The sequence below is a fragment of the Mus caroli genome, chromosome 11 (genome assembly GCF_900094665.2).
Source record: "Mus caroli chromosome 11, CAROLI_EIJ_v1.1, whole genome shotgun sequence".
In the NCBI taxonomy this organism is placed as follows: domain Eukaryota; kingdom Metazoa; phylum Chordata; class Mammalia; order Rodentia; family Muridae; genus Mus; species Mus caroli.
The window spans coordinates 82,804,943-82,829,958 of NC_034580.1; the positions used below are offsets into that span (position 1 = coordinate 82,804,943).

At 47.9% G+C, this 25,016-nt stretch overlaps 1 protein-coding gene across 4 annotated transcripts; it reads left to right on the forward strand.

The window, feature by feature from the left end:
- The first annotated feature begins 254 nt into the window (after nt 1–254).
- Nucleotides 255–24,415, forward strand: Mtmr4 (myotubularin related protein 4). Of its 4 annotated transcripts, none has more exons than XM_021176107.2 (19): nt 255–339; nt 1,478–1,522; nt 5,366–5,455; nt 5,788–5,904; nt 7,017–7,099; nt 8,657–8,817; nt 8,927–9,023; nt 9,212–9,325; nt 10,544–10,740; nt 10,916–11,044; nt 11,522–11,633; nt 12,122–12,317; nt 12,554–12,739; nt 12,819–12,989; nt 13,134–13,288; nt 19,064–20,450; nt 21,533–21,643; nt 21,882–21,970; nt 22,186–24,415. In XM_021176107.2, the coding sequence occupies exons 2-19, from the start codon at nt 1,520–1,522 to the stop codon at nt 22,361–22,363; spliced, it is 3,576 nt and encodes a 1,191-aa protein (XP_021031766.1). In that variant the 5' UTR covers nt 255–339; nt 1,478–1,519; the 3' UTR covers nt 22,364–24,415. The 4 variants fall into 4 exon arrangements, with proteins under 4 accessions (XP_021031766.1, XP_021031765.1, XP_021031767.1 ...); XM_021176106.2 differs by lacking the exon at nt 255–339 and adding an exon at nt 369–1,115; XM_021176108.2 differs by lacking the exon at nt 255–339 and adding an exon at nt 369–1,044.
- Nucleotides 24,416–25,016: the final 601 nt, after the last annotated feature.

Below are 25,016 nucleotides of genomic sequence, written 5' to 3' on the forward strand. Positions count from 1 at the left end.
CCGAGGGACGCGCTGTGATTTCCTATTGGTTGCGTCTGCTCTCTGGCGCCAAGCCTCCTCCCTCCGGGTACTGTCTGGTCTCCGGGTGCCGGATAGGTTACAGGCTGAGAGGGCGTCTGCCCACTGGACCAGTGAGCAGCGTGGAGAGTGAGGGCGGCGGCTGCGTGGTGAGGCAGGGCGGGACTTCGCGTGGCTATTGGCCAGGGCGGGTAGAGGCTAGAGATACGATTGGTTGGGGACAAGGGACCGTGGTGGGGTTCGAGCTGCGCGGCCTCAGCAGCTGCGGGAGACGGAAGTGGTGAGAGCGCGGCTTTGGAGGGTCGGGCGGACGCCGCCTGGGTGAGTCACTGTACCCCGTGCACTGCCAGCCTGGGAACCACAACGACCAAGTCCTGCCCGGCCCTCGCCGGCTCTCTTGAGTCCCGCCTTCTGTCATTTGGGGCTCCGCCTCCGAGGCCTTGGCCCCGCCCCTAAAACCTGGGCACCTGGATCTCCTGGCTGCTTAGCCCGTCCTCCCCCACCCCCCACCCTAAGACCAGAGTCCCTAACTGTGAGAACCCTGGGCCTCCTAGGCCTGGTCCTTGTCGCTCCCTTCCTCTCTCTGTTTCTCAGGCCGCGAGCCAGGGAGCCGTGAGGCAGCACCTCCGGCTGGCCGCTTGCGGGCTCCCCCGTGAGGGAGGGAAGGTTGGTAGGATCACAATGGAGGCTTTAATCGCCGTAGCCTCCTATGGGGCTCTGCTGCACACCCCTCGAGCATACCAAACATGAAGGAGTGTCAGTGAAATTCAGACCTGGCTCCCTAAGTGGGCCCAGGAGGCCTTAACTTGAAATCCTTGTTAATTCGACCCATTTGACAGATGTTGTCTCCCAGGCCGGACTGGCCTAATTCTGCTCCTGTTGTGTGGCCTCCTCCCTCAAACCTTCACCTACTTGGTCTCAAGTATGCTCAGCAGGACCCGGCCAACCCTGCTGCTCTTTTATCACAGGTTGTGGTCCTCTCCCTCTTGTCCTCTGCTCTGGACTCTGCCCCCAGTAACAGGTCAGGTGGGTGCTACTCCTAGACTCAGAGACTGGCCGAACTGCCCTGTGGATTCATGCCCCTACCAGGGCCAAAAGTGAGTCCCAGTTGGGCAGTCTTCGTCTCTTCAGAGTTGGCATTTCTCCTCTTTTGTAGAGAGCAGGGTTTGGAGTGCTCTACTGCTGGGTGTGGGGATCAGAACGTTTGAGTTCTGCTGAGTAAGCTAGGATGATACTTAGCCTTGCTCAGGAACTTTTGTGGTGGAATTCTCACCGGGCAGGGTCACTTGTTGCTTCTTCCATTGCCTGACTGGTGTGGTGACTTTTTGAGACGCCGTATCCTCTGTGGTGGAGGAAAATGAGTTGCAGAGAAGTTCAAGGGTAGACCTGTGTGACATTTGTTGATTCTATGGTGATGTTAACTACCGTGCACTTTCCTCTTGTGTTCTGTCTCCTTTAGTGACGAGCAGGAGCAGGCCGCCAGGACCCTCACCAAGGTAGAATGGTGAGTAGCTCCTTTCCCCTCCTACCACTGTGTGTCTCATCCTCCAGTCTGACTCAGGGAAGCTGCCCCACCTCTCTTGGCCCTAGTGTCCCTGGTTACTCTGTTCACTTCCTAAATAGGCTCATTTGCCCTGATACCTTTTTTTTTTTTTTTTTTTTTTTGGATGGGCAGTGTTGTTTTGAGACAGGTTCTTGCTGTAGAGTCTTGGTTAGCCTGGTACTAGACATGTAGCCCATGCCAGCCTTGAACTTGTGGCAATCCCTCTTTCTCCCTCCATCTCCTAAGTGTTAGGATTGCAGGTGAATGCAGTGTGGGACCTTGTACATGATAGGCAAGTACTCTAACACTGAGCTATGTATCTAGCTTATGGTTTCTTAGGATTGAAAAAAATATATGTCGGGCACTATATAGCACTGGGCTCAGCAACTTGTAGTTTTTCTCCGTGTTAGGCCGTTCCTTCTCCATACTAACAAACTGCTATATTTTGGATCCGCTATAACCTCGTACTTGGATCCCTGGTTAAAACTATGCATATTCTGGTTTAAGAAAACAAGTCTTTCTTATCTGAGATTCCTGAACTTCAGGGCGTGGTGGCACAGGCTTCTAATCACATCAGTTGGGGACAGAGAAAGGTGATTCTCAGTGACGTCAGCCAAGTCTTATGTAGTGAGTTCCAGAAAAGACTCCATGGTTTTTTGGTTTTGTGTTTAAATCAGATCCCTGAACTTCCAGTGAGTCTCATGAATAGATTGTTGGTGTTGTCCCAGGAGTGATTCCACCCAAATTGTAGGCCTTTTCCAGCTCCCAGGTGTTACAGTCTATTAAGCCACTGCAGGTGACAGCTGACTGAATATCTACCTGGCCAGCCTTCTGATGGTGTCCTCAGTATCATTGGGGGTGGGTCCTCTCCGTCCTGGTGGGAGAGCTAGGGCTCCAGCCGTTAAGATGAAGAAGATGCGCCTGAAGCCCTTTCCAGGCAGAACCTATCCTTTCTATCTCTTCAGTTCCTTCCAGGGGTCACAGGTTAATGAATTCAGCCAGTGGTGGATTCCCTCCTTTTCTGGTTCTCTCTGTGATGTGTGCATTAGCCCCGGCTCTTTCCAGAGAGCCTACTGCTGAACCTGCTCCCTTGGACTGATAGCTCATCCCCTATTCCAACTCGGTGGTGCACTGAGAACGCTGTGCACTCCACAGTGAGTCTCCTTTCATCTTAACACCACCACTTAGAACTGCACCATTTCTCTCTAAGCCTACAGTCTCACCGTGACATGCGCTCGAGCTTTATTCTCGGAGTGTTAGGGTGATGCTTGCCACTGCTGGCCATTATTGTAAGTACGTAATTAAAAATTCATCCCAAGTCCCCCCAAACAAAAGCCCTGGTTTGTGAGGTTACCAGGTACAGGAAGTGTAAGAGTTTGTAGTAAGCTTTCTGTTACTTTTGGAAACACCAAGCGGCTTGCTTATCACTCACTGCTTATTCCTTGGCTCTCTACCCAACACTATTCATTGCTCTACTCCTGGGTTTTGAGTTTTGTGGTTGTTTTCGTTGTTGCTTTCTATAGCTTCGGTGGTCCATAATCCCAGTTCTTCTCTTAGACTAAGAAGTTCTTCCAAAGGATTTTCTTATCTGTGGGTGGGAATCAAGGGAGAGATGGAACTAAGGAGGGTTTGGGAGGATGGTAAGATACAAAGTCCAAGGGTTTCCCTTACAGAAGTGTGGCATGTCCACTACGATAAGACTAGACCAACAGTCTTTTTAAGAGGACAAACGGAGGTTAGTGTAAGCAGGGAGGCAGATGAATAGAGCGTGCTGGGCCGTGGTTTCGGAGGGAAAGAAGGAAGGCTTGGGGCTATAAAGAACGTGGGGAGAGCTCCATCTTAGGATCTGCAGCAAGCGTAGAGAGTGCTCTGGGAAAAGGGAAGAGGGTGTGGGAACTGTGTGACAAGCTGGGTGTAGGGTAGCACACCTGGAAAGATGGGAAATGAAAAGGTGTGGGCAGACTCGCTTCTTCTTTCTGAGCGGTCCTGGGGCGGGCCCTCGTCCCACTCTTAGAATGTCCCTAGAGTTCCCTGGAGAGGTGGTGGTGGTGGTGGTGGTTGTCTCCCCCGCCGCCCAGGTTGCGGGGAGGGCGGAGCCAGGGCAGCGGGTGGGGCGGGAGGAGCCTCTCTGCCTCCGCCTTCGCCTCCACCTCCTCGGCGGTGTCCTAGGCGCTCCCTTCGCTGAGCTCCCCTCCCTTCGCTCTTGCCGGAGGGCGGAGTCGGGCCCGCTCCATTGTGGAGAGGAGGGGAGAGGCGCGCGGGAGCAGAGGCTGGGTGCTGGCGCCAGGGCGCTTGCTTCTGGCCGCGGCTGCATCAGGCGGGCCCCGCAGCCGGGATGCAGCGGGCGCCCGGGGCTGGCGGGCAGCGCAGCGGCTCCGGGGACATGTGCTCTGGTCCAGACAGCCCGCGACCATGAGCCTGACCGCCCGCGTCTCCTGCTCCATGCTTAGCTGCTTCGTAAGTGCCAGGCCTGTCCTGCCAGGGCCTGGGGCGGGGGTGGGGGGAGCACCCAACGCTTGCTGTACCCACAGCCCCGCCCAAAGACCCCGACACGACCCCAAACCTTAGGGACAAGGGAAACGGGTTAGCTCTTTTCTCTGAATTGCTTCAGGAAAGCGGGTACTGGGGATGAAAATTCTGTGATTCTTTCTGGCTCTGCAGCCACTGCCCTTGACTGCAGATTTCCAGGCCCCGCCCTGCAGGGGTACATCCCATTACCTCCTCTCCATCTTGGTCCCACCTGCCACATCCTTGCTTGGGGATGTAGGATGTGCCTGGTAGGCTGTGTGGGATGTTACGGGGCTGAACTGAACGAGAAGCTTAGATGTTTGTGAGCTGTCTCTAGGTCTCCAGTCCCCTCCCCCTCACATACTCCATCGTTCACCTGACATACCAGTCTTTTCTCCTTGACTGTCCCCCAGACAGTCTCTTTTCTCCATCTTCCCTGCCTCTGCAGGATTCTGTATCTCTGAATCATCCCCAGTCTTCCCCTCCTCCCCCTGGCTAATGCTCCTTCCCAGCTTCCCCCATCTGTCCTCTCAGATGTCGTGCCCCCCCCCCTCACCCTCCCGTAGGTGTCTGCCAGGCCTCTTCTCTCCCCTGGCTGTCCTTGGGTCTCCTGCTTCCTCCCTGAGTGTGGATTCCCTCTTTTCTTCTCCCTTGGTGTTTGGGAGCAGAGTGACTTCAGCTAGCTATGGGTATTCCTTAGGAATTCCCCTCAGATCAGCAGGCGGGGCAGGTTGCTTGGCAGGTAGTGGGGGCTTGTCAGTATCGAGAGCCCAATGGGAAGATCAGCTCAGCTCCAAAACACCGCTTCCTTTTTGAAGGCATTCACAAAGGCCCTCTAGAGGCATGGGACTGAATCCCCCCCACCTCCTCCTCTTTGTCTCCACCCACCAGGTTGATGCTTGAGTGGCTGGAGGGGCCTGCTTTCTTTCTCTCTAGCCAGCTACCTCAGCTGGCTCCTGTGCCTCAGGTGCCTCTCCGAGCCCTGCTCCTGTCTTATTCTGGTAGGAGGCTTTCTTAATTCCCTCCCTTCCTCACGGTTTTTGCAATTTTGGTTCAAAGGAGAAGTCTGTTTAAGCGGTACAGATTCTCTGTTCCTCCTTGGCTTAGCTCACGTTTCCCTGAGTACCACTTTATTCTACCCCTCCTCCAGCCAAGCCAGGTCTCCTTTCCCTCCTCAAGGAGCCAGAACCTTTAAAACAAAGGAAGGTGTCTGTAGGTTTGTTGGTAGAGGAGCAAAGTGAATGAGCCTTAGGAGCCAGGTGGGGTGGCAAACTCAAGGTTATGGCCTCCCTGCAGGGTGAGGAGGGCCCCCCCAGCCTGGAGTACATCCAAGCCAAGGATCTGTTCCCCCCCAAGGAACTGGTGAAGGAGGAGGAGAATCTTCAGGTAAGGAGAACAGGAGGCTCATGGTGGGAGGGGCTTCCTGCCCAGTTTGTGTTCCAGACTTTTAAATCTTTAGAGGATCTACCAGAGCCCTGGCTTCCTCCTCCTGGGCCTCTGAAGGGGGTGGGCTCCTGTATTTGTCAGTCTGTGTGTTATTGGAGCCTTTGGCCTTAGGGAAGGGGAGAGGCAGTTTTCCTGGACAGCAGATGACCAGTGTCCTGACTTGACTATCCTGCATCATCTCCCTTTCCTCAGGGGCTGCTATAGAGCAGGGCTGCTGAGAACAACAAGGGAGAGCCTGGACTGTGGGCTGAGGGTTTCTCTGACCTTTACAGGTACCCTTCACAGTGCTGCAGGGTGAGGGAGTGGAATTCCTGGGCCGGGCAACCGATGCCCTTATTGCCATCTCTAACTACCGGCTGCACATCAAGTTCAAAGACTCTGTCATCAACGTAAGTCCTCGTCTTGTTTTCTTCACACCAGACTCAGAGTCCCCATCTGCTTCAAAGTGGCGTTGTTCCAGTGCCTTACCAAAGTATGTCTTCACAAAGAGCTGGGATTTCCTTCCCATTGGCCTTGCTACTTCTTAGCTCATTTCTCTATGTACAGGTTTATCTGTCTCTCTGTGTACCCTGGCTCTCCTGGAACTCCCCCTGTAGACCAGGCTGGCCTCGAACTCAGAGATCCGCCTGCCTCTATCTTCCCAGTGCTAGGATCAAAGATGTGCATCACCACTGCCTAACTTCTTTATTCTTTATTCTTTTTTTTTCTTTTTTAATATATATGGGCACACTGTAGCTGAATAGATGGTTGTGAGCCTTCATGTGGTTGTTGGAAATTGAATTTTTAGGACCTTAGAACCTCTGCTCGCTCTGGTCAACCCGCTTGCTCAGTCCCTGCTCCCTCTGGCCCAAAGATTTATTTTTTATTATAAATAAGTACACGATAGCTGTCTTCAGACACCCCAGAAGAGGGCATCAGGTCTCATTACAGGTGGTTGTGAGCCACCATGTGGTTGCTGGGATTTGAACTCAGGACCTTCGGAAGAGCCAGTCAGTGCTCTTAACCGCTGAGCCATCTTGCCAGCCCTAGCTGCTTTTTTCTTACTTTATGTTTATTTGTTAGTGTCAGTCTGTCTGTCTGTGTACCATGTACATGCCTGGACCTCAGGAGACCAGATGACTAACCTGGAGTTAGAAGAAGTTGTGAACAATTGTGTGGGTGCTGGGAACTAAACCTAGATCCTCTGCAAGCACCTACTCTTAACCCCTGAGCCACACTGGCATTCTTTATTAGAAGAAGATAGACTTTGGAGCCGGCAGATGTGGCCCCTTTTCTTGCACTGTCACTCTGTGTCACCTTGGGCAAGTGATGATGTCCTCCTTATGGAATAAAATCACCTGCCTTCAGGATTCTTATGGTATTAACTGGTGACATTCGGGCAGCACCTGGCCTGGTCCCCAGGACTTAGCAGACCGCCAGCAAGTGCTGACCTCCCTCCTCTCACTGCTGTGTCACCTTCCAGGCTGGGGGCACCTGGCCTCACTTTGCTCTTCCACTGCAGGTGCCCCTCCGGATGATTGACAGTGTGGAAAGCCGTGATATGTTTCAGTTGCACATTGCCTGCAAGGACTCCAAAGTGGTGAGGTGAGCACAGCGGGCCTTGTTCATGGTCTCTGACCCTCGCCTTGTGCAGACAGACCTCTCTGTTGCACGCTACCCTTGGAGTAAGAGGATCAACTCCACTTTCTGTTCCCCACTGGAGGAAAAGGTGACAACTCACTTCCCCGTTCTTAGTCAGAAGGTCAATTTGCTAACCCATTCTGTCTTGACCTGAAATAAAATGGGGATGGAGCCGTTGTGAGGACTGACTGCTTGAGGTAACGAGTGCGAGCACTGGGTTCGTGTTAGGCACAGCGCTGTCGCACAGCGCTCTCACTTAAGTAGTGTAAGTTTATTGAGCAGTCTGTACCACACAGTTTATGTACTGCAGATATAGCCAAGAACTCATAGACAAAAATTCCTGCCTTAAGGAGCTTATATTCCAGTGGGGAAGCGCTAACAATAAGTAAGTGAAATACTTATAAGCTTAAAATTGAAAGTAAAATCAAGAAAAGTTTTTGCAGCTTCTAGCTTTAAACAGCTGACCGCAGAAAGCTATGTAGATAAAGGGTGATTGGAGTCAGGCTCTGAGGAAAGTGACTGAGCAGGTATCTGAGTGAAAGGTATGCCGAAGGGCAAGGTGAGTGCAAAGGTTCTGAAGTGGGTGTGACCCCTGCCTGCAGATCAGAAGACTGGCAAGGTGCTCACGTGGCTTGGAGGAGTGCATCTGAGTGCGGGGAGTGGGATGTGAGTCACGAGAGCAGGGGGCAGGGCTCGCAGTGGCCGGAGTTAGCGTTGACTTTGAGGGATCTAAGGAATCTCTGCAGGGTTTGAGCACAGCAGTGATGTGATGTGGTTAATGCTTTATGGGCCCACGCTGGCTGTCACCTTGGAACCAAGTAGAAGAAAATGGGGACAAAAGCCAAGGCTGAGGCTGAGTAGCTGGTTAGGAAGCTGCTGTGGTTAGCTCAGGTGAGAGGCCATGGCACCATGCCTGGGGCCAGTCCAGATTCTGGATGCAGCCAGTATTTGCTATAAATTGGTTATGAGAGAGAAGGAACTGGGAGGACCGGGCAGTACTTGGAAGGGTGCTCAGGGGAGAGCCTGCTGTGTGCTGAGGTCTTTGGCAGACTGGGATAATCCCTTTGCTCTTTTCCTTTGTGAAAACTAAAGTCGAGTTAGTAAGGCCCACGTGTGCTGCCCAGAACCGCCTCCTCCGTACTCCAGGCACATTGGGAGTCAAGAGAGGAGAGACCTAGAAAGCCAAGAAAGGCTTCAAGGAAGAGGTGGGACTGAAACTGTCTTTAAAACATCAGTAGGGTGTGGCTGAGGAGGAAAAAACAAGGAAGTAAGATTGCTGGGAGCAGGACTTGTGTCTCATAGGAGGTATTAGCACTGGCTGGTAGGGTGGCCATGAGAATTGTCCCAAGAGACAACTCTTAGGTGCTGACGTCTCCTCCCCTCCCACCAGAGCCACTTCCTTAACTCATGCTTTGCAGTTTCCTTTCTTTGATAGCCTTTTTGGGGCTGTGTTGTTTACTCTTGACCCCATGGTCTGTCAATCCCTTGCCTCATCCAAGCCTGTGGCTTCTTGCCTGGCAGGTGCCACTTCTCTACTTTCAAGCAGTGCCAAGAGTGGCTCTCAAGGCTAAGCCGGGCCACAGCAAGACCTGCCAAGCCCGAGGATCTCTTTGCCTTTGCCTACCATGCGTGGTGCCTGGGGCTGACCGAGGAGGACCAGCATACCCACCTGTGCCAGCCAGGTGAGGCCAGGCCTCTTGGGAAATCTGCTTGTTAGCCCACAGTCCCCTCCTCCTTTACCCCTGGATGTCGGTGGTGTGGGAAGCTGACAGGCTGGGGACTGTGTTGCAGGAGAGCACATCCGATGTCGACAGGAGGCAGAGCTCGCAAGGATGGGTTTTGACCTGCAGAATGTCTGGAGAGTCTCGCATATCAACAGCAACTACAAGTGAGGGTGCAGGGCTTGGGTGTGAAACATAGTCCATACTCAGACTTTATGTTTGAATGAAATGTAGCATGTCTAGCTTCTGGGTCCATGAGGGAGGAGGGCTCAAATTGTCCCTGTTGTCTCAAAGCCATCTCCTAGGATTGGTACTCCATATTAAGATCAGGACACCCTCTCCCGTCTTTTCTCAGGCTGTGCCCTAGTTACCCCCAGAAGCTGCTGGTTCCTGTGTGGATCACAGATAAAGAGCTGGAGAACGTGGCTTCTTTCCGCTCTTGGAAACGTATCCCTGTTGTGGTATACAGGTGAGGCAGTGTGGATGGGAAATAGGAGGCAGTCAGTGGAGAGGGATGGTGCCTAGCAGGCAAGTGACAGGAATTATTCTAAAATAAGAACCTTTGGTCCGGAGAGATAGTTCACTGCTTAAGAGGGCTTGCTGCTTTTGCAGAGGACCTGGGTTCAGTTCCTGGTATCGATAGCAGATCAACCATCTGTAATGCCAGGAGATCTGACCCTCCTCTGTGGCCTCCGCCGGCACACACGTGGTGCACATATGTATGTCTATGCAGAACACTGATACACCGGCACACATGTGGTACACATATGTATGTCTATGCAGAACACTGATGCACCTAAAAGCAAATGATAAAAAAAAAAAAACTTATGCAGAATCTCAGATTTTTAATCTCAGAGATAAAGCTTTAGTGAAATTGGTTTTTTGTCTGTTGTTTTTGGTTGTGTGTATGAGTGTGTGTGTGTGTGTGTGTGTGTGTGTGTGTGTGTGTGTGTGTGTGTGTAAAATACTGCATTTACTAAGAGGTTGGAAAGCTGGCCTGAGGACCAAATCAGGCCTATATCCTATTGTATGGAGTAAAGGTCTCACTAGGCCTATTAGCCATTCTCTTGCCTCTTGGGTGCTGGAGTTATAGGTGTGTGTCAGTGTATTCTGTTAGGGCTATTTATTAATACATGGCAGAGATTGGTAGTGACTTACAAAGCTGGAAATTTGGGCTGTTTTTTTAGTGGAAAGTTGGCCAATTCCTATGTAAGAATGTCAGTAAATAAGCCGAATGTGGTGATGCACACTTTCAGTCCCAGCACTCTAGAGGCAGAGGCAGGGGGATCTCTGAATTTGAAGCTACCTAGAGTGCTCCGGGCCAGCCAGAGCTAAACAAAGGCTACCCAAACTGAGACAGGTAGTAACCATGAGGGTTAGTATGGTTCACGCTCTTGACTCAGGCTGGTCTCTTGGTGCATAGTGGAACAGGTACTGTGCAGATCTGACGAGCCAAGGTCACAATGGGAGTATAGGAGCCATTTCACAAAGAATGTGTGTGATAGCACTTCGAAAACTATAAAGTGTGCTAGAGATGTTGAGGCTTTGGAGTGCTATTTTTATGACCTGGATATGCTGGTAGCCCTTGTTGGCTTTGGAGACCTTGTTCTGGCCCCATGAGGTCTCTGCAGTAGGCTTCTGGAGGCTTGGAATACCAAGGGCATTATGATTCCTTCTGTTTTGTCAGACACCTGCGCAACGGGGCTGCCATTGCTCGCTGCAGCCAGCCTGAGATCAGCTGGTGGGGCTGGCGCAATGCTGATGATGAATACCTCGTCACGTCCATTGCCAAAGCCTGCGCCTTAGACCCAGGGACAAGGGCCAGTGGGGGCTCCCTCAGCACTGGGACTAATGATGCCAGTGAGGCATGTGACACGGATTTCGGTAAGGCATGGGTGGTGCTAGTGCCCCTAGTGATAGGCCCCAGTGAAACCATGGGGAAAGATGACAAAACAGCGTGGGCTCTTGCCTTTTGGGAGGTGGAGGTCTGAGCGCCCCAAGGCTAGGCCACCACAGAGCGGATGGCTGGTTCTGAGACTTCTTCCTGCTCTGTGTTTAGATTCTTCTCTGACTGCATGCTCTGGGGTAGAGAGCACAGCAGCCCCGCAGAAACTGCTGATCCTGGATGCACGGTCCTACACAGCAGCCGTGGCTAACCGGGCCAAGGGTGGAGGCTGTGAATGTGAAGGTATTGTGACTACCTAGTGTCTGCAGTCGCTCAGGGTTCTGAGGCGGCTTTGGTCAGGAGGAGATTGAGGGCAGCTTGGATATTTGAAAGAGGCAAATAAACCTACATGGATCCAGGGTTCTGTCACTTAGGAGCCGTGGTTATGAAGTAGAAGTTCCCTCCTAAATTTTCCTTTCTCATCTGTAAAATGAGGATGATTCTCGCCTTGAAAGGCTGTCAGAGTAGTTAGCTCTCAGAGAAGATTGTTGGCCCAGAGCAGCCACCAGTTGGTGAGCATTTCTTTTGTTGTCCCTCGTGCTGCTGCCGTGGACATTCCTGCTTGAGTATCCAGAGGTGAAAGGGTGATTAGGAGTCTGTGCTGCTGTCCCAGAGTGTTCTGTCTGGCCAGGGAAGCTCTCTTGTCCACCGGGGTTGTTCTTGTCCTGAGTGGCTGTTTCTGGGGCACGTCTGTATACTCCCATTTCCTCCTGTCTGCAGAATACTATCCGAACTGTGAGGTCTTGTTTATGGGAATGGCCAACATCCACGCCATCCGGAATAGCTTCCAGTACCTCCGGGCTGTGTGTAGCCAGATGCCAGATCCCAGCAAGTAGGTGTTCTCTTAGATATTCCATGCCTTCCACTGCTGTGCCTTAGCCAGTACTGCACACCCATAGAGGATTTGAAGGGGCGATGGGAAGATTGGGGACTTCAGTGTCTGAGCACAGTTGGGTGCAGTGCACCACATCCAGGAACACTTCTACTCCTTGAGCGGCGCTTTGACATGGTCATAGGCCATTAGATTCTTTTTTTCTAGATCGTTGTCCTACCAAAGAGAATAGAGAACTGGGAGAACCATGGCTAAGTAAACATGTGATGCCTCCCTTCCCAGTTCCTCTTTTGATTCTAAGAAGCTCTTACCTCTCTGTCTCATTCCCCTACCTTCTAGCCAAATATTTCTTGGCAGAAAAGCCATGAGTTAAATTCTTGGTTTTAGCCCTTACTGGGGATTTTGTTGGATAGAGCTGGCTGAGGAGGCAGAGACATGTGGTAGCCCTAGAACCCTTAGTGATTCCGTTTCTTTCTGTTCTTGCACAGCTGGTTGTCGGCACTGGAGAGTACCAAATGGCTGCAGCACTTGTCAGTGATGCTAAAAGCAGCTGTGTTGGTAGCCAATACGGTAGATCGGGAAGGCCGGCCTGTGCTGGTACACTGCTCTGACGGCTGGGACCGTACACCACAGATTGTAGCCCTGGCCAAAATACTACTGGATCCATATTACAGGACTCTGGAGGTACTAAGAAGGGATTAGTTTTAAAGAACAACAGAAATGAGGGAAGACGGGTGGCATCAGGCTCTCTGGAAGTGTCTAGGGAATGTTTCAGTAGAGGACATGGTGCCTTTTTGTCCTCTTCCAGGCTTAGACTTAACTTCTTTATAGCTGCCAGCTCCTACCTTTGGTCATTCTCTTAGAAAGCTGGACCCAAACCTTTCCAGAGCTGCCTTGTGCTTAGACTGGTCTTTTTACAGGGCTTCCAAGTGTTAGTGGAGTCTGATTGGCTGGATTTTGGGCACAAGTTTGGAGACCGCTGTGGCCATCAGGAAAATGCAGAGGACCAAAATGAACAGTGTCCTGTGTTCCTCCAGTGGCTTGATTCCGTGCATCAGCTGCTTAAGCAGTTCCCCTGCCTGTTTGAGTTCAATGAAGCATTTCTGGTAAGTCTTAAAGCCTGTGGCCAGGGTTGGAGAATTGTGTCCTGAAGGTCTCAGGTTCACGCTTGTCTGGGCTTCCTAGGTAAAACTGGTGCAGCACACATACTCATGTCTCTATGGCACATTCCTGGCCAACAACCCCTGCGAGCGAGAGAAGCGCAACATCTATAAACGGACATGCTCTGTGTGGGCGCTCCTGCGAGCTGGCAACAAGAGCTTCCATAACTTCCTCTACACACCTGGTTCAGACATGGTAAGGCTGGGCGAGCCCTTTTCCTGCTGGACATCCTACAGGGAGAGGAGGCTGAGCCAGTGAAAATGATGTCTAGCCAAATGTTTAAGGAAAGAAATGAACCAAGGGCTCCCCTAAAATAATAACATCTGGCTGCTTCCCTAGGTCCTGCATCCTGTGTGTCATGTCCGGGCCCTGCACCTCTGGACAGCTGTTTACCTGCCTGCATCATCTCCATGCACCCTTGGAGAGGAAAATATGGATCTTTACCTTTCCCCAGTGGCTCAGAGCCAGGAATTTTCTGGTCGTTCTCTGGACAGGTGAGAAAAAAAAAAAAAAAACCTTGGTTTTCCCCTCTCCAAAGGAAAGCAATAATTGCTTCCTATTCTATTTCACCTCAAGATTATTTACCTATTTGTTTACATTTATTTATTGGTATATGTGGTGCTTGTGTGCTTGCACAGGCCACAGTGTACATGTAGAGCTCAGGGAAACTGCCAGGAGTTGGTTCTCTCTTTCCACCCAATGTGGGGTTTGGGGATTGAACTCTGGTCCTTAGGCTTGGTGACAAGCACCTTTTTCCACTGAGCCATCTCACTGGCCCTTATTCTGTTTTAATGAGCTTCTTAGAAAGAACTTCTTGAATCACTTAAGGGAGGAGCTAGCCTCGGGGTTAGACTGGAATGCACTGTTTTCAAGGTTTCACTAAGTTGTGTTTGGTGCTGCTGTTACCTGGTGTGGCACACTACAAAGGAGGGGAGAACAGTAGAGAAAGGGCTGTTCACAAGCTCTGTGGGATGCTGGGGGTTTGTTCCCACAGCTTAGAGAAACCAACCATCCTCAGGAACCACCTTGGCTCTGCCCTCAGCAACTTCTAGAAGCCGTTCCCAGCAGGGGATAGGCTTTTCTCTATCAGTAAAGGCCAGGTCTAAAGTAGCCTGTCAAGTTTGCTTCTGACTGAATATTTGGGGGAAGAGACTTGGTGAATTGAATTACACCAGTAATCCATGTTACTTTTTAAAAAATAAAGTCAAGCGTGCCAGGCAGTGGTGGCACACGCCTTTAATCCCAGCATTTGGGAGGCAGAGGCAGGTGGATTTCTGAGTTCGAGGCCAGCCTGGTCTACAGAATGAGTTCCAGGACAGCCAGGGCTACACAGAGAAACCCTGTCTCAAAAAAACCAGAAATCAAAAACAAAATAAAGTCCAGCGTTATAAAAGAAAATGAAATCTTCCTCCTGGTTCTTTTCCTCACAGATGTGCACTGCTAACACTGGTAAGTGTGTATCCAGATGTTTCTCTCTCTAGAAGCATCAAGAGTACCTCGAGCCCTCAGATGCAGGTTCTCCTGCCGTTCTCGGTAAAGACAATGCAGCCACTCCTGCCGTTATGGCACCTTTGTTTTTAAAAACAACTCCCCAGTGTTTTGTATATTGCTCTGCAAGTTCTCATTTTGTGTCAGGCTGTTATTCCATAACAAAAGATACCATGTTGATTTTATTTCCTTCTTTATATATATTATCTTTGAAAATGCCAGAAAACAAACTTTGTGTATACAAGGCAAATGTCCCACATTCAGTACATCCCTAGCCCCTCTTCATTGTCTCTATGGCTGCCGGGTAGTCAGAGGTTAAGTATCATTTGGGTTCCTTTCTGCCTGTTTTGATCATTTCAAGACTGTTGCAGGGAATATTTTAGTGAGCATCTGCATGTGAGTAAGCTATGGTAAAATCTCCATACTGTTTGCTATCTAAGCCAATTTAAGTGCACAGTTCCACTTGGGGCTGTAGAATGTATGCTGTTTATTATATTGTGCTTACATTTCTGCCAGAATTTGTAATTTCTGGAGACAAAAGTGCTCTGTTCAAAGGATGTGTAGTATATTTTATTTGAGACAGTCTCACTCTGTCACTGTTCATTGTGACTGGCCTTAAACTCATGAGTCTTCTGAATCAATACTGCAGTTACAGGCATGCTCCAAATCCCATATCGTGCAAATTTTGATATTGATTATTAGCTGAAGTTTTTGAAGTTAAAGTAAAATCTACTGACTGAATATTATAAAGTATAACAAAGAACTCATCCATCTGAAAATTTTGATTTTAGGCTCTTTTGAGCCAAGGCCATTGTCATGGGATACATCTCAGGGGTTTTCCTTTTCTTTAAACTATAAAGAATCTTTTAAAGGATCGTTTGGGGCTGATTTATATAGGACATTTTTTTTGAAGGACTAGTATAGGAACCATGGCTGTTTCTGTGTCCCAGATGGGGTTTTGTTTTGAGACAAGGTCTTCTGTATAGCTGACACTGACCCAGAACTCCTGATGCTTTTGCTTTAGGCTCTCAAGTGCCAGGATTACAGGTATGCGCCACCACACTGGGCCCTAAGAAGCATTTGAGCAAATATTTAAGTGGATACATAAATGCTTGGAATGAAGAGAATTATGAGTGTATTAAACATCTTATGGGAGAAAGGACCAAAGAAACAGGTGTATGAAAGATAGGTTTTTAGGGTTTTGTTTTTGTTTTTGTTTTTTTTCAAGACAGGGTTTCTCTGTATAGCCCTAGCTGTCCTGGAACTCACTCTATAGACCAAGAATCCACCTGCCTCTGCCTCGGGATTAAATGCACCACCACTGCCCAGCAAAAGATAGTTTTGAAGAAAACAAAACAAGCAAAAATAACTCTGGAGCTAGTAGAGGGTGAGAAGGATTTGTTGTTTTGAGACTGGGACTCACAGGTCTATCTGCCTCTGCCTTATCTTCTCAGCTTTCCCTTGGCTACTGATGGTATGAATATTCTGGATTTTAAACTTTAAGATGTGTGAGCCTGTCTTTGACTCTGAAGAGACTTTGGATCTTCTGCACTTTTAGTCAGATTAAAGTCAAAGCACATCAAAAGGGAAGAGGAAGAAACAAGTTATTGCAGGCTGTAGACAATATAGTGTAGAGCTTACTTTATGTGTGAGTGTGTGTGTGTGTGTGTGTATTTTAAGATTTTATTTTATGTGTATGGATGTTTTGCCTACATGTATGTCTATGTGTCACTTATGTGTCTGGTGCTAAGGGAGATCAGAAGAAGGGATCAAATCTGGGAACCAAACTGAAGTCTTTTGTAAGAGTAGCAAGTGTTCATAACCACTGAAACATTGCTACAACTGCATTTTGATTCAGTTGTCAGTAATATGATAGCATAGGAAGTGATTATGGCCTACTAGTAATGGAAATCTGGAGAATTTACCACTGAGCTGGGTAGAGACATAGGGACTAGCCACCGCTGCTAGTGTGTAATTTATTTATAAAAAGTTCCTGGAAAAGAGGAATATATTCAGAAGTATAGTAGAGACATTTTCAGTAGACTCTGGGGTTGGTTGAAAGTTGGAGACTAAAAGTGCAGAATGCAGAAGAGCCAAAGTCTCTTCAGAGTCAAAGACAGGCTCACACGTCTTAAAAGTTTAAAATCCAGAATATTCATACCCATCAGTAGCCAAGGAGAAGTTGAGAAGATAAGCCAGTTTGCAGAGAAAGAAGAGATACTGGGAGAATGGTATTGAAGTATCACACGATAGCAGAGTAGAGGTGTAGTACAAGGCAGCCCAAATGGAGAAGGTTGGATCTAGAGGACTCACTGATGGAAAGACTTTAAATGTTTCCGTTACAGCTGGCTTGACTTCCTTTGGTTATACCTTTTCCCAGACTAAAGGGATTATCCTCCTGTCTTTCCTTTTCTATTAAAAATCCAACAAATGGTTTTATACTCAGTTCAGGATCAGTGCTTTCTATGTAGCCTTCCCTGGCCATGTGGGCTGGCCTAGCCCACTTCTTCTGAAGTCCTCCAGCATTATTGTCTCTTCCATCCTTATTGGTTAAATCTTTGGTGCACGTAGAAATCAGCTATGAAGGTTGACACACTGTTTGAATTTCAAAGGTGCATGGGAGTCACATTCTTCTATATAGTTGAAAGTTTCTGTAATAAAAAATAAAGCAAGAGAAGACAAAGTCAGTTGTAACTTTTTAAAAGTATGCGGGGCTGGACTGGGGGTGTAGGTCAGTCAGTACTGATCATATGCGTGAGACTGGGTTCAATCACCAGCTCTGCCAAGAAAAAAACGGTGGACAGAGGGACTACAGTTATTTAGGCCTTCCTCTTAACCATTCTCAGTTAACAGGTTTTGAATGGACCTTGGAAGCCAGGTCTGTTGTTTGCCAACTGTTGAGCTCTACTGACCTGGTCTATTCAGTTGGCATACTGCCAGTGCAAACCTGACATGGTCTTCAAGCTTATTCCTTCATTCCTTATATCACTGGCCTGCTTCTGTGTTGTGTGTTGGGTATTCAAATGAGACATAGGCCTGACCTCAAGACACTTTGGTAGAGGGAGAGAAACACTTTGGTAGGGATTATTTGTTCAACCCTTACTCTGGCTCTAAGATGTAGGTACTTTTAACTTTTCTCCCACAAATGAGGAAAGCAAGGCTTAGAGAAATTACATTGGAAAGTTCCAAGGGGGAGATTTCCGACCTGACTGTGAGCTGGATCTCTAGTTTCGTGTAAATGCCAAATGCAGAGACTCGTGCCTTGTGCTTGTAATCCTGGCTCTGGGGAGGCAAAGACAGGAGATCCCTGAGGCTGGCTGGCTGGCCAGTTTAGCCAAGTTGGCAAGCTTCAGGTTCAGTGAGAGATCTTGTTTCAAATAAGTTGGAAAGTGACTGAGGAAAACTGCCAGTGTCAACATATGCACACGTGTTCTCCTGCACACACACAAAATTGATCACAAAAGTAAAAGCAAATATAAAAATATTATATGTACTATAATAAATGACAAAAGTGGGGGCTGGAGAGATGGCCCAATGGTTAAGAGCACTGACTGCTCTTTCAAAGGTCCTGAGTTCAATTCTCAGCAACCACACAGTGGCTCACAACCATCTGTAATGGGTTCTGATGCTCTGTTCAGGTGTGTCTGAAGACAGCTACAGTGAACTCACATATATAAAATAAATAAATCTTTAAAAAACCAACAACAAAAAACAGCCCGGCAGTGGTGGCGCATGCCTTTAATCCCAGCACTTGGGAGGCAGAGGCAGGCGGATTTCTGAGTTCAAGGCCAGCCTGATCTACAAAGTGAGTTCCAGGACAGCCAGGGCTACACAGAGAAACCCTGTCTCAAAAAAAAAAAAAAAAAAAAATTACAGTAAGTACTTAGAGTAAGCTATGTTGTAACTTGGCGTGTAGAGGACTTTCTGTGAGGGCTGAGTAAAGCCACCTGAGAAGAAGCCAGTGAAGTGTCTCTTATTTCCTGGACAATTCCCCTAGGTTTTTATTGCTCTAAAGATTTTGTACTGCAGTAATAATCAGGACAACCATTTGTGAAAATGCTTGCCACCCATTTGGTGACTAGGAGTGCTTCTTAAGTTTTTTGAGTGATGTCTACTAGAAGTTTCCACAGGGTTCTGAGAGATGGAGGGACACACTGCTACTAAGTCTAAAAAAAATGTATATTAAGTCATGCCTTCTTGATAAGTTTGTGGTTAGCTGTCTAACCTTCCGACATCTCTATAAGGTATAACATTAACATCTGTAGAGGTGATAACAAAATACCTGAGAGGTTAAATCATGCATTTCCTGGTAGTTAATCACTATGAAGGCCAAAAACCTGTAGTCTTTGACTGTGACAGAAAGTGGCCTGAGGTTCAGGTGTGGCTCTGGCTACAGTCGTGGATGTAGGATCCTCAGCAGGCTGAGGGCTGTAGCTTAGTGGTAGAGCATGTGTTTTATATACACAGCCCCAGATTCAAATCCAGCACAGATTTTACATAGGGAGATGCATCAGCATTGCAGGCTCCTGAAGCCATCAACTTGTTTGGGATGGGCCTGGGAGATTTTTATAGGTTGACAACTTATAGGAACTGGGGACAGCTAAGCATTCTGGAAGATGAGTATGTCTTATCCTTTGTGCAGAGTAGACTCCCGGTGATCTTCAGTTATTTGTAATATTTGATGTCTTATCAACATCAATTTTGATACTGCTTTGATGACCTAAATGTGTACCTTGGAAATTGTTCCCTTTTCCTGACCTGGAGGCTGTCTGTCATTCCAGGTTACCTAAAACCAGATCCATGGATGATCTGCTCTCTGCCTGTGATACAAGCAGCCCCCTCACTCGTACTTCCAGTGACCCTAACCTGAATAACCACTGTCAGGAGGTCAGAGGCAGCCTGGAGCCCTGGCACAGCAGTCCTGAAGGAGCAGAGACAGTCATAGACTCTGGAGTTGGAAGCCCACAGCTGACTGTGGGAGAAATGGGCCTTCCTCCTCCTCTGCCCAGTAGCCAGAAAGACTACTTGAGCAATAAAACTTTCAAGGGTCATAAAAGTTGTTCTCTTAGTTATAAGTTGCTTAATACTTCTGTGTCCTGGGAAATGAAGAGCAACACCTCTGAGATCAAGATCCTGGAAGAAACTGAAGCACTGGCCCCGGACCCTCCAGCCCAAGAGGAGCAGGGTAGGACTTCTGATGGCTTAGGGAAGCCACCTGAACAGTTTCTAGAGAAGGAAGCTGTCAGCTCACTCTCCAGTGTCTCTAGCAAGTGTGGTGGAGCCTGTGATTTTCCTGAGCCTCCCCAGGACCTGCTAACAGGTATTCCCCAACAGCCCCATCTAGACTCCATGCAGGTCTCGCCCTCAAGGTTCACTCCAGATCACAGTCAGGGCAGCCTTTGCAACCCACCAAGTGTGGCCAGCCAAACTCCTCCAGAGCCAAATACTGACCTCCTCAGCCAAGATCCCCCTGGTTCTACGGCAAGTATCTCCCACCAGGAACAGCCTAGCTCTGTGCCGGATTTGATCTACAAGAAGGAGGATACTGGCAAGAGAGGAAGTAAGAATGGGCAGCTGTTGGAAAATCCTCGCTTTGGAAAAATGCCATTGGAGTTGGCCCGAAAGCCAATTTCTCAGAGCCAGATCAGTGAGTTCTCATTTTTAGGGTCAAACTGGGACAGCTTCCAAGGGATGATGACTTCCTTCCCAAGTGGAGAGACCACTCCTCGGCGCCTGCTTGCTTATGGCTGTTGTAGCAAGAGGCCGAGCAATAAGCATATTCGAGCTGCAGGGCCCTGCCTTGGGGGCCAGTGGGCTCAGAGAGAAGGGATGAAATCTCCTGTCTGTTCTAGTCATTCCAATGGACACTGTACAGGCCCAGGAGGGAAGAACAACCGGATGTGGTTTTCCAGTCATCCGAAGCAAGCCTCCAACACAAAGCCCTCTCTTCTGAGCTGCCCTTCCCCAGTGCCTCCTCTCTACCTGGATGATGATGGACTCCCCTTTCCCACGGATGTGATCCAACATAGGTTACGGCAGATCGAAGCAGGGTACAGGCAAGAGGTAGAACAGCTACGTCGACAGGTTCGAGAGCTTCAGATGAGGCTAGACATTCGTCATTGCTGTGCCCCTCCAGCAGAACCCCCCATGGACTATGAGGATGACTTTGTAAGTATTCACCAACACCCACCTGTCCGTTACCACTTGCTGAGTACTTTCTGTGTGCCACTGAGTTAGGCGCCCCCATCACAATGAAAGACGAGTAACCATAGTGATTTGTCTGAGTGTTGGGATCAGGCAAGGCAAGTAGAAGGCTCTCCTGAGAAGATAATGCTTAAGCTGAATGCTGAAGATTGATATTTGGCCAGGTAGACAGTAAGAAGGAAATAGCATTTTCAGAAGCATGGAGGCTGTAGGTGCTCCAGTGACATTGCTTAACAAAGGGGTGGGGTGTGTGTGGGTATGAGTGTGTATCCATGGCGTGTCCATTTTGTGCTGGGATTGTAAGGGAGACGGGTAGTATAAAGAGAGGGAGCCATGAGAGCTAATGGAGGATCAGCTTGATGAGTCAAGTGAGACCCAGATTAGGCGGCTGGCTAGGACTTTCATTCATTTATTTATGAGACAGGCTTCCTCTGTAACTCTCTGTACACCAGGCTGGTCTCAATCTCACAGAGATCTATCTGCATGCCTCTGCCTCCCAAGTGTTGGGAATAAAGATGTTTGTCCCTATTCCTGGCTTGGTTGGGATGTTTTAAAACAATCCAAGTGAGGGATAATGAGGGCCATCTAGGCTTTACTGTCCTAGCTGTTTTAGATTCTGGCATTGCAATCTTCAGGGAGCTTCTAGGCGCCATCTTGCCCCTTGCTATCTGCATAGATACTTCCCTTCCATTCATTCAATTACTCTCATTGCTGATAGAATAGACAGGACTAACAGCTTCATAGTATTCAGGTGATGCTTTAAATACGCAACCAAATTCTGTAAAGGCCAGATGGTAAGCATTTTTAGGTTGTGTGGGCTGGACTGCCTGTAAGACAACTATTGTGTGGCTCTTGTGACACAAAAGCACCATAGAGAATATATAAATGAATGACTATGGCCATGTTCCAGTAAAACTTGATTTTAGGAACACAGGGTAGATTTGGCTTCTGGGCCATAGTTTGCCAACATTTATCTAGGATGTAACAAATACAGTGAACAGCAAGTAATGAGGGGAGTAACGTGGGTGTCTTTGCCTACACTGCAGACGTGTTTAAAGGAGTCAGATGGCAGTGACACTGAAGACTTTGGCTCTGATCACAGTGAAGACTGCCTTTCAGAAGCAAGCTGGGAACCCGTTGATAAGAAGGAGACTGAGGTATGTATGTGTAGGCAGATGTATAGTGGGTACTTCATGCAAGCCAGTGGGTTATATTTCTCAGAAATGAATTACTGTGGCCTGAACTCTCCCCCCAGATACGTACTATCCTTTTAGGCAAGTAGTGACCAATCGTAAAATCCATCCTTGCCAGTTTCCTTTGGGCTACTTTCCGGATTGCAGTGTTGTTCTCCTCTTTGGACATGGACCTAGACTTTTCCTTTGTGCCTTCTGGTAGGTGACTCGCTGGGTTCCAGACCATATGGCATCTCACTGCTTTAACTGTGACTGTGAATTCTGGTTGGCCAAACGAAGACATCATTGCAGGTAAGACAAGTGTTTTTGTTTTGTTGCATATGTCATTGTTACTCATAATGTGTAGGGTTCTTGTATAGAGCTAAATTAATTTGAAAATGGAGCTATCTTAGTACTTTTGTTTACATCCAACGTTTTTATTTATTCATGGATACCCTTTTAGACTATTATTCTTTCTCAAAGTATGGATATTTCTGACGAGCTCCTCCCTCTCTGTCCTTTGGCAGAAATTGTGGGAACGTATTTTGTGCTGGATGCTGCCACCTTAAGCTGCCCATTCCTGATCAGCAACTCTATGACCCAGTTCTCGTCTGTAACTCATGTTATGAACACATTCAAGTATCTCGTGCCAGGGAACTCATGAGCCAACATCTGAAGAAACCCATTGCTACGGCTTCCAGTTGAATGCCAGAGGAAATGATCTGTCCATTTTTAGCAGGTTTGAAGGGAGGATCTGCTTCAGGTGTAGTCTGGAAGGTTCCTTGGTATGGCTCATGAACACAGAGCTCAAAGATACCGTCTTGAGAAATCCTCCTTGGTACCATGTGACCCGGAGCAGAGGAATTTGAATTTGGCAGGAGCTTTTTCTACTGGAGAGACCCTCACTTTGGGGTAATGGTCCTGACCTAGACCCAGAGTCTGGAAGCTTCACACTGAGTTGGTGACTCCAGCTTCTATCTCCTGGAGGTCCCAAGATGATTATTCATAAATACTGCCTGGTGCACAGTGCCCAAACAGCAATAGAAAGGCATACTTATAACCAAACTCCAAGTGATAGTGAGACCCAACTCTCCTCTACCTTGAAAAGAGCAGATCATAGTATATGAGATAGGAATTCCCATCCTATTTGAGTTGAACTCTCTTCTGTACCTCTGTGCTCTGTGTCTGTGCATGAAGGCTCAGTCTTTAGAGGCACTCCCTCTAGTTGATTAGCACTGTCTGCTGTGGAGTTTGGTTCAAAGACTGGTTTGGCAGATAAGGTTTGGATGCATTTTTCATCGGGCTCCTCGGCTAGCATCAGTGAATATTCAGTCTCAGAGGGACAGTTTTGAGGATTAAGACACTTGGAAACAGAAGAACTCTGGTAATGCTTAGTCTTGTGAGAACCAGTTATTCTGAGCTGTGAAGGCAGTTGTCACTCTTATGCAGTGGCTGCTTTTGAGGTTCACACTGTGAAGAATGAGAAGGGAAAAGCAAGATTATCCTTGTGAAATTCTGCTGATTGTGCCCTACCCTTTGCACCTGACTTTTCCTAGTTGTCCTGGTGCTAAAATGGAAGCTACACCTTGATCTCTCCTGGCATGAAAATAAAGGATTTTGTTGTTCCACTGCCCACTTCCCCCATGTTGTCTTTCCCTTGGCCGCTGCCTCCTCTGGGTCACACTGCTTCTTATCCTGAACACTTGACACCTTGAGGGTAGAATATAGCATTTGGTTTTTACCTCCTAGCATATGCTACTTGGTATGTGAGGGTTTCAGTACAAATGCTGCTGTCTATTTCTGTGCACTTAACAATGGAACCCAAACAGAAGGAAGAAAGCCTTGATACCAAAATTGGGAGTGAGGATGTGTCCATTTGGACCAAACACTTTGTTTTGTTTTATTTAGATTTTGTTTTTCATCTTACTATGTACCAGTGGCACTTAACCAAAAGATACAGTAATATAGCCATGTACTGTGGTTGGGACAGATACAGTCTCCTTGGCTTATAGGACTTCCTAGCTACATTTTCCTTAACGCATTAATGTGATGCTCACTCTGTGTTAAAACTGCAGCTGTTGTCTTTCTCAACTGCTACTGTCATGTTGCTTTCTAGAAAACATTTTTTTTTCATTCCAGACTAACCAGAACTTGCATTTAGAATAGGAGTCCTTTCTCCGACCTTTTCTTCAGTTCCACAGCGAAGCCTCTGTTCTCCTTTTATACTTGCCATGGATGTAACCTAAAAAATTTTGGCATAGTTAGGTCAGCCTAGCACTTTTTTTTTTTTTTTTTTCATTTTAATGGAGCTGAAGACTGGAGATTTTTTTTTGTGTGTGTCTGAGAAATTCCTAAGATCAATGAGAGAGTGACAAACTATTTGTCTCTGATACATAAAATTATTTTAAGCATTTTCTCAATCATTAAATGTTACTGCCAGTCATGAGTGGCTTTTTAATTACCAGTTTTCATTGCACTTCACTCTGTTTTCAGGGGGATTGGGGACATTCGGGGAGACTGTATCTGTCTACTTCGTGTGACTGTTTTGAGGGACTGTCCCATCAGTGAGCAGATTGCATGGCCTTGGAGAGAGACTCTGGGCTTCTGGCTCAGATGTGTGCATCCTTTCAGAGCTGTTGTGGGTGTAAGTGACATGATGTGGCCAAAAATCCAAACTGTGCAGTTGCGATGTGACAAACATGCAATGTGCTGTAAAAACTCAATACAGTTCAAATAAAATCTCTATATTAGTGCTGCTTTGTTGGGTCTTTTTATTTCTTACTGGTATTGGGATTGAGTCTAGCTTAATGGATAAAGTGTTCCGCCACTGGACTAGCCTTGTTGTACACTGAGTACCGGGGAGCTAAAGGCAAGAGGAATAAGGCAAGTTTAAGGTCCAGGCTGGGCTTTATAAAAAAAAAAAAAAAAAAAACAAAAAAAAAACCAAACTAGTATTCATGGGCTGTCCCTCTTTTATTTTGGGTTTGTTGAGTCCCCTTTCAAGTGAGGTTCATTTCTTCTCTGGGAGATCATAGCTGGTCATTAAGCACATATCTTCTTTAGTCCCTTCTGCCAGGTACCAAGGACCTCATCTAATTTGAATTTAAGGTGTAACTATGCTTCTGTATACAAGATGAATGAGTTCATGTACTACAGTTACTGTACGTACCCCCAACCCCCAATCCCTGTCATTTTTATTTGAAGAGAGCAGCAGTTCGACTGTTAGGGAAGACTGGAGTGGGTTCCTCTGTTCTCAGGAACCATTAGCTGTGTATTGCATGAGCGCACTCTGCGTTCTGAATCCCCCGCTGGCCGTCCTGCCCTGCTGGAGCCCCTCAGAGTTTGCCTAACCAGCCGC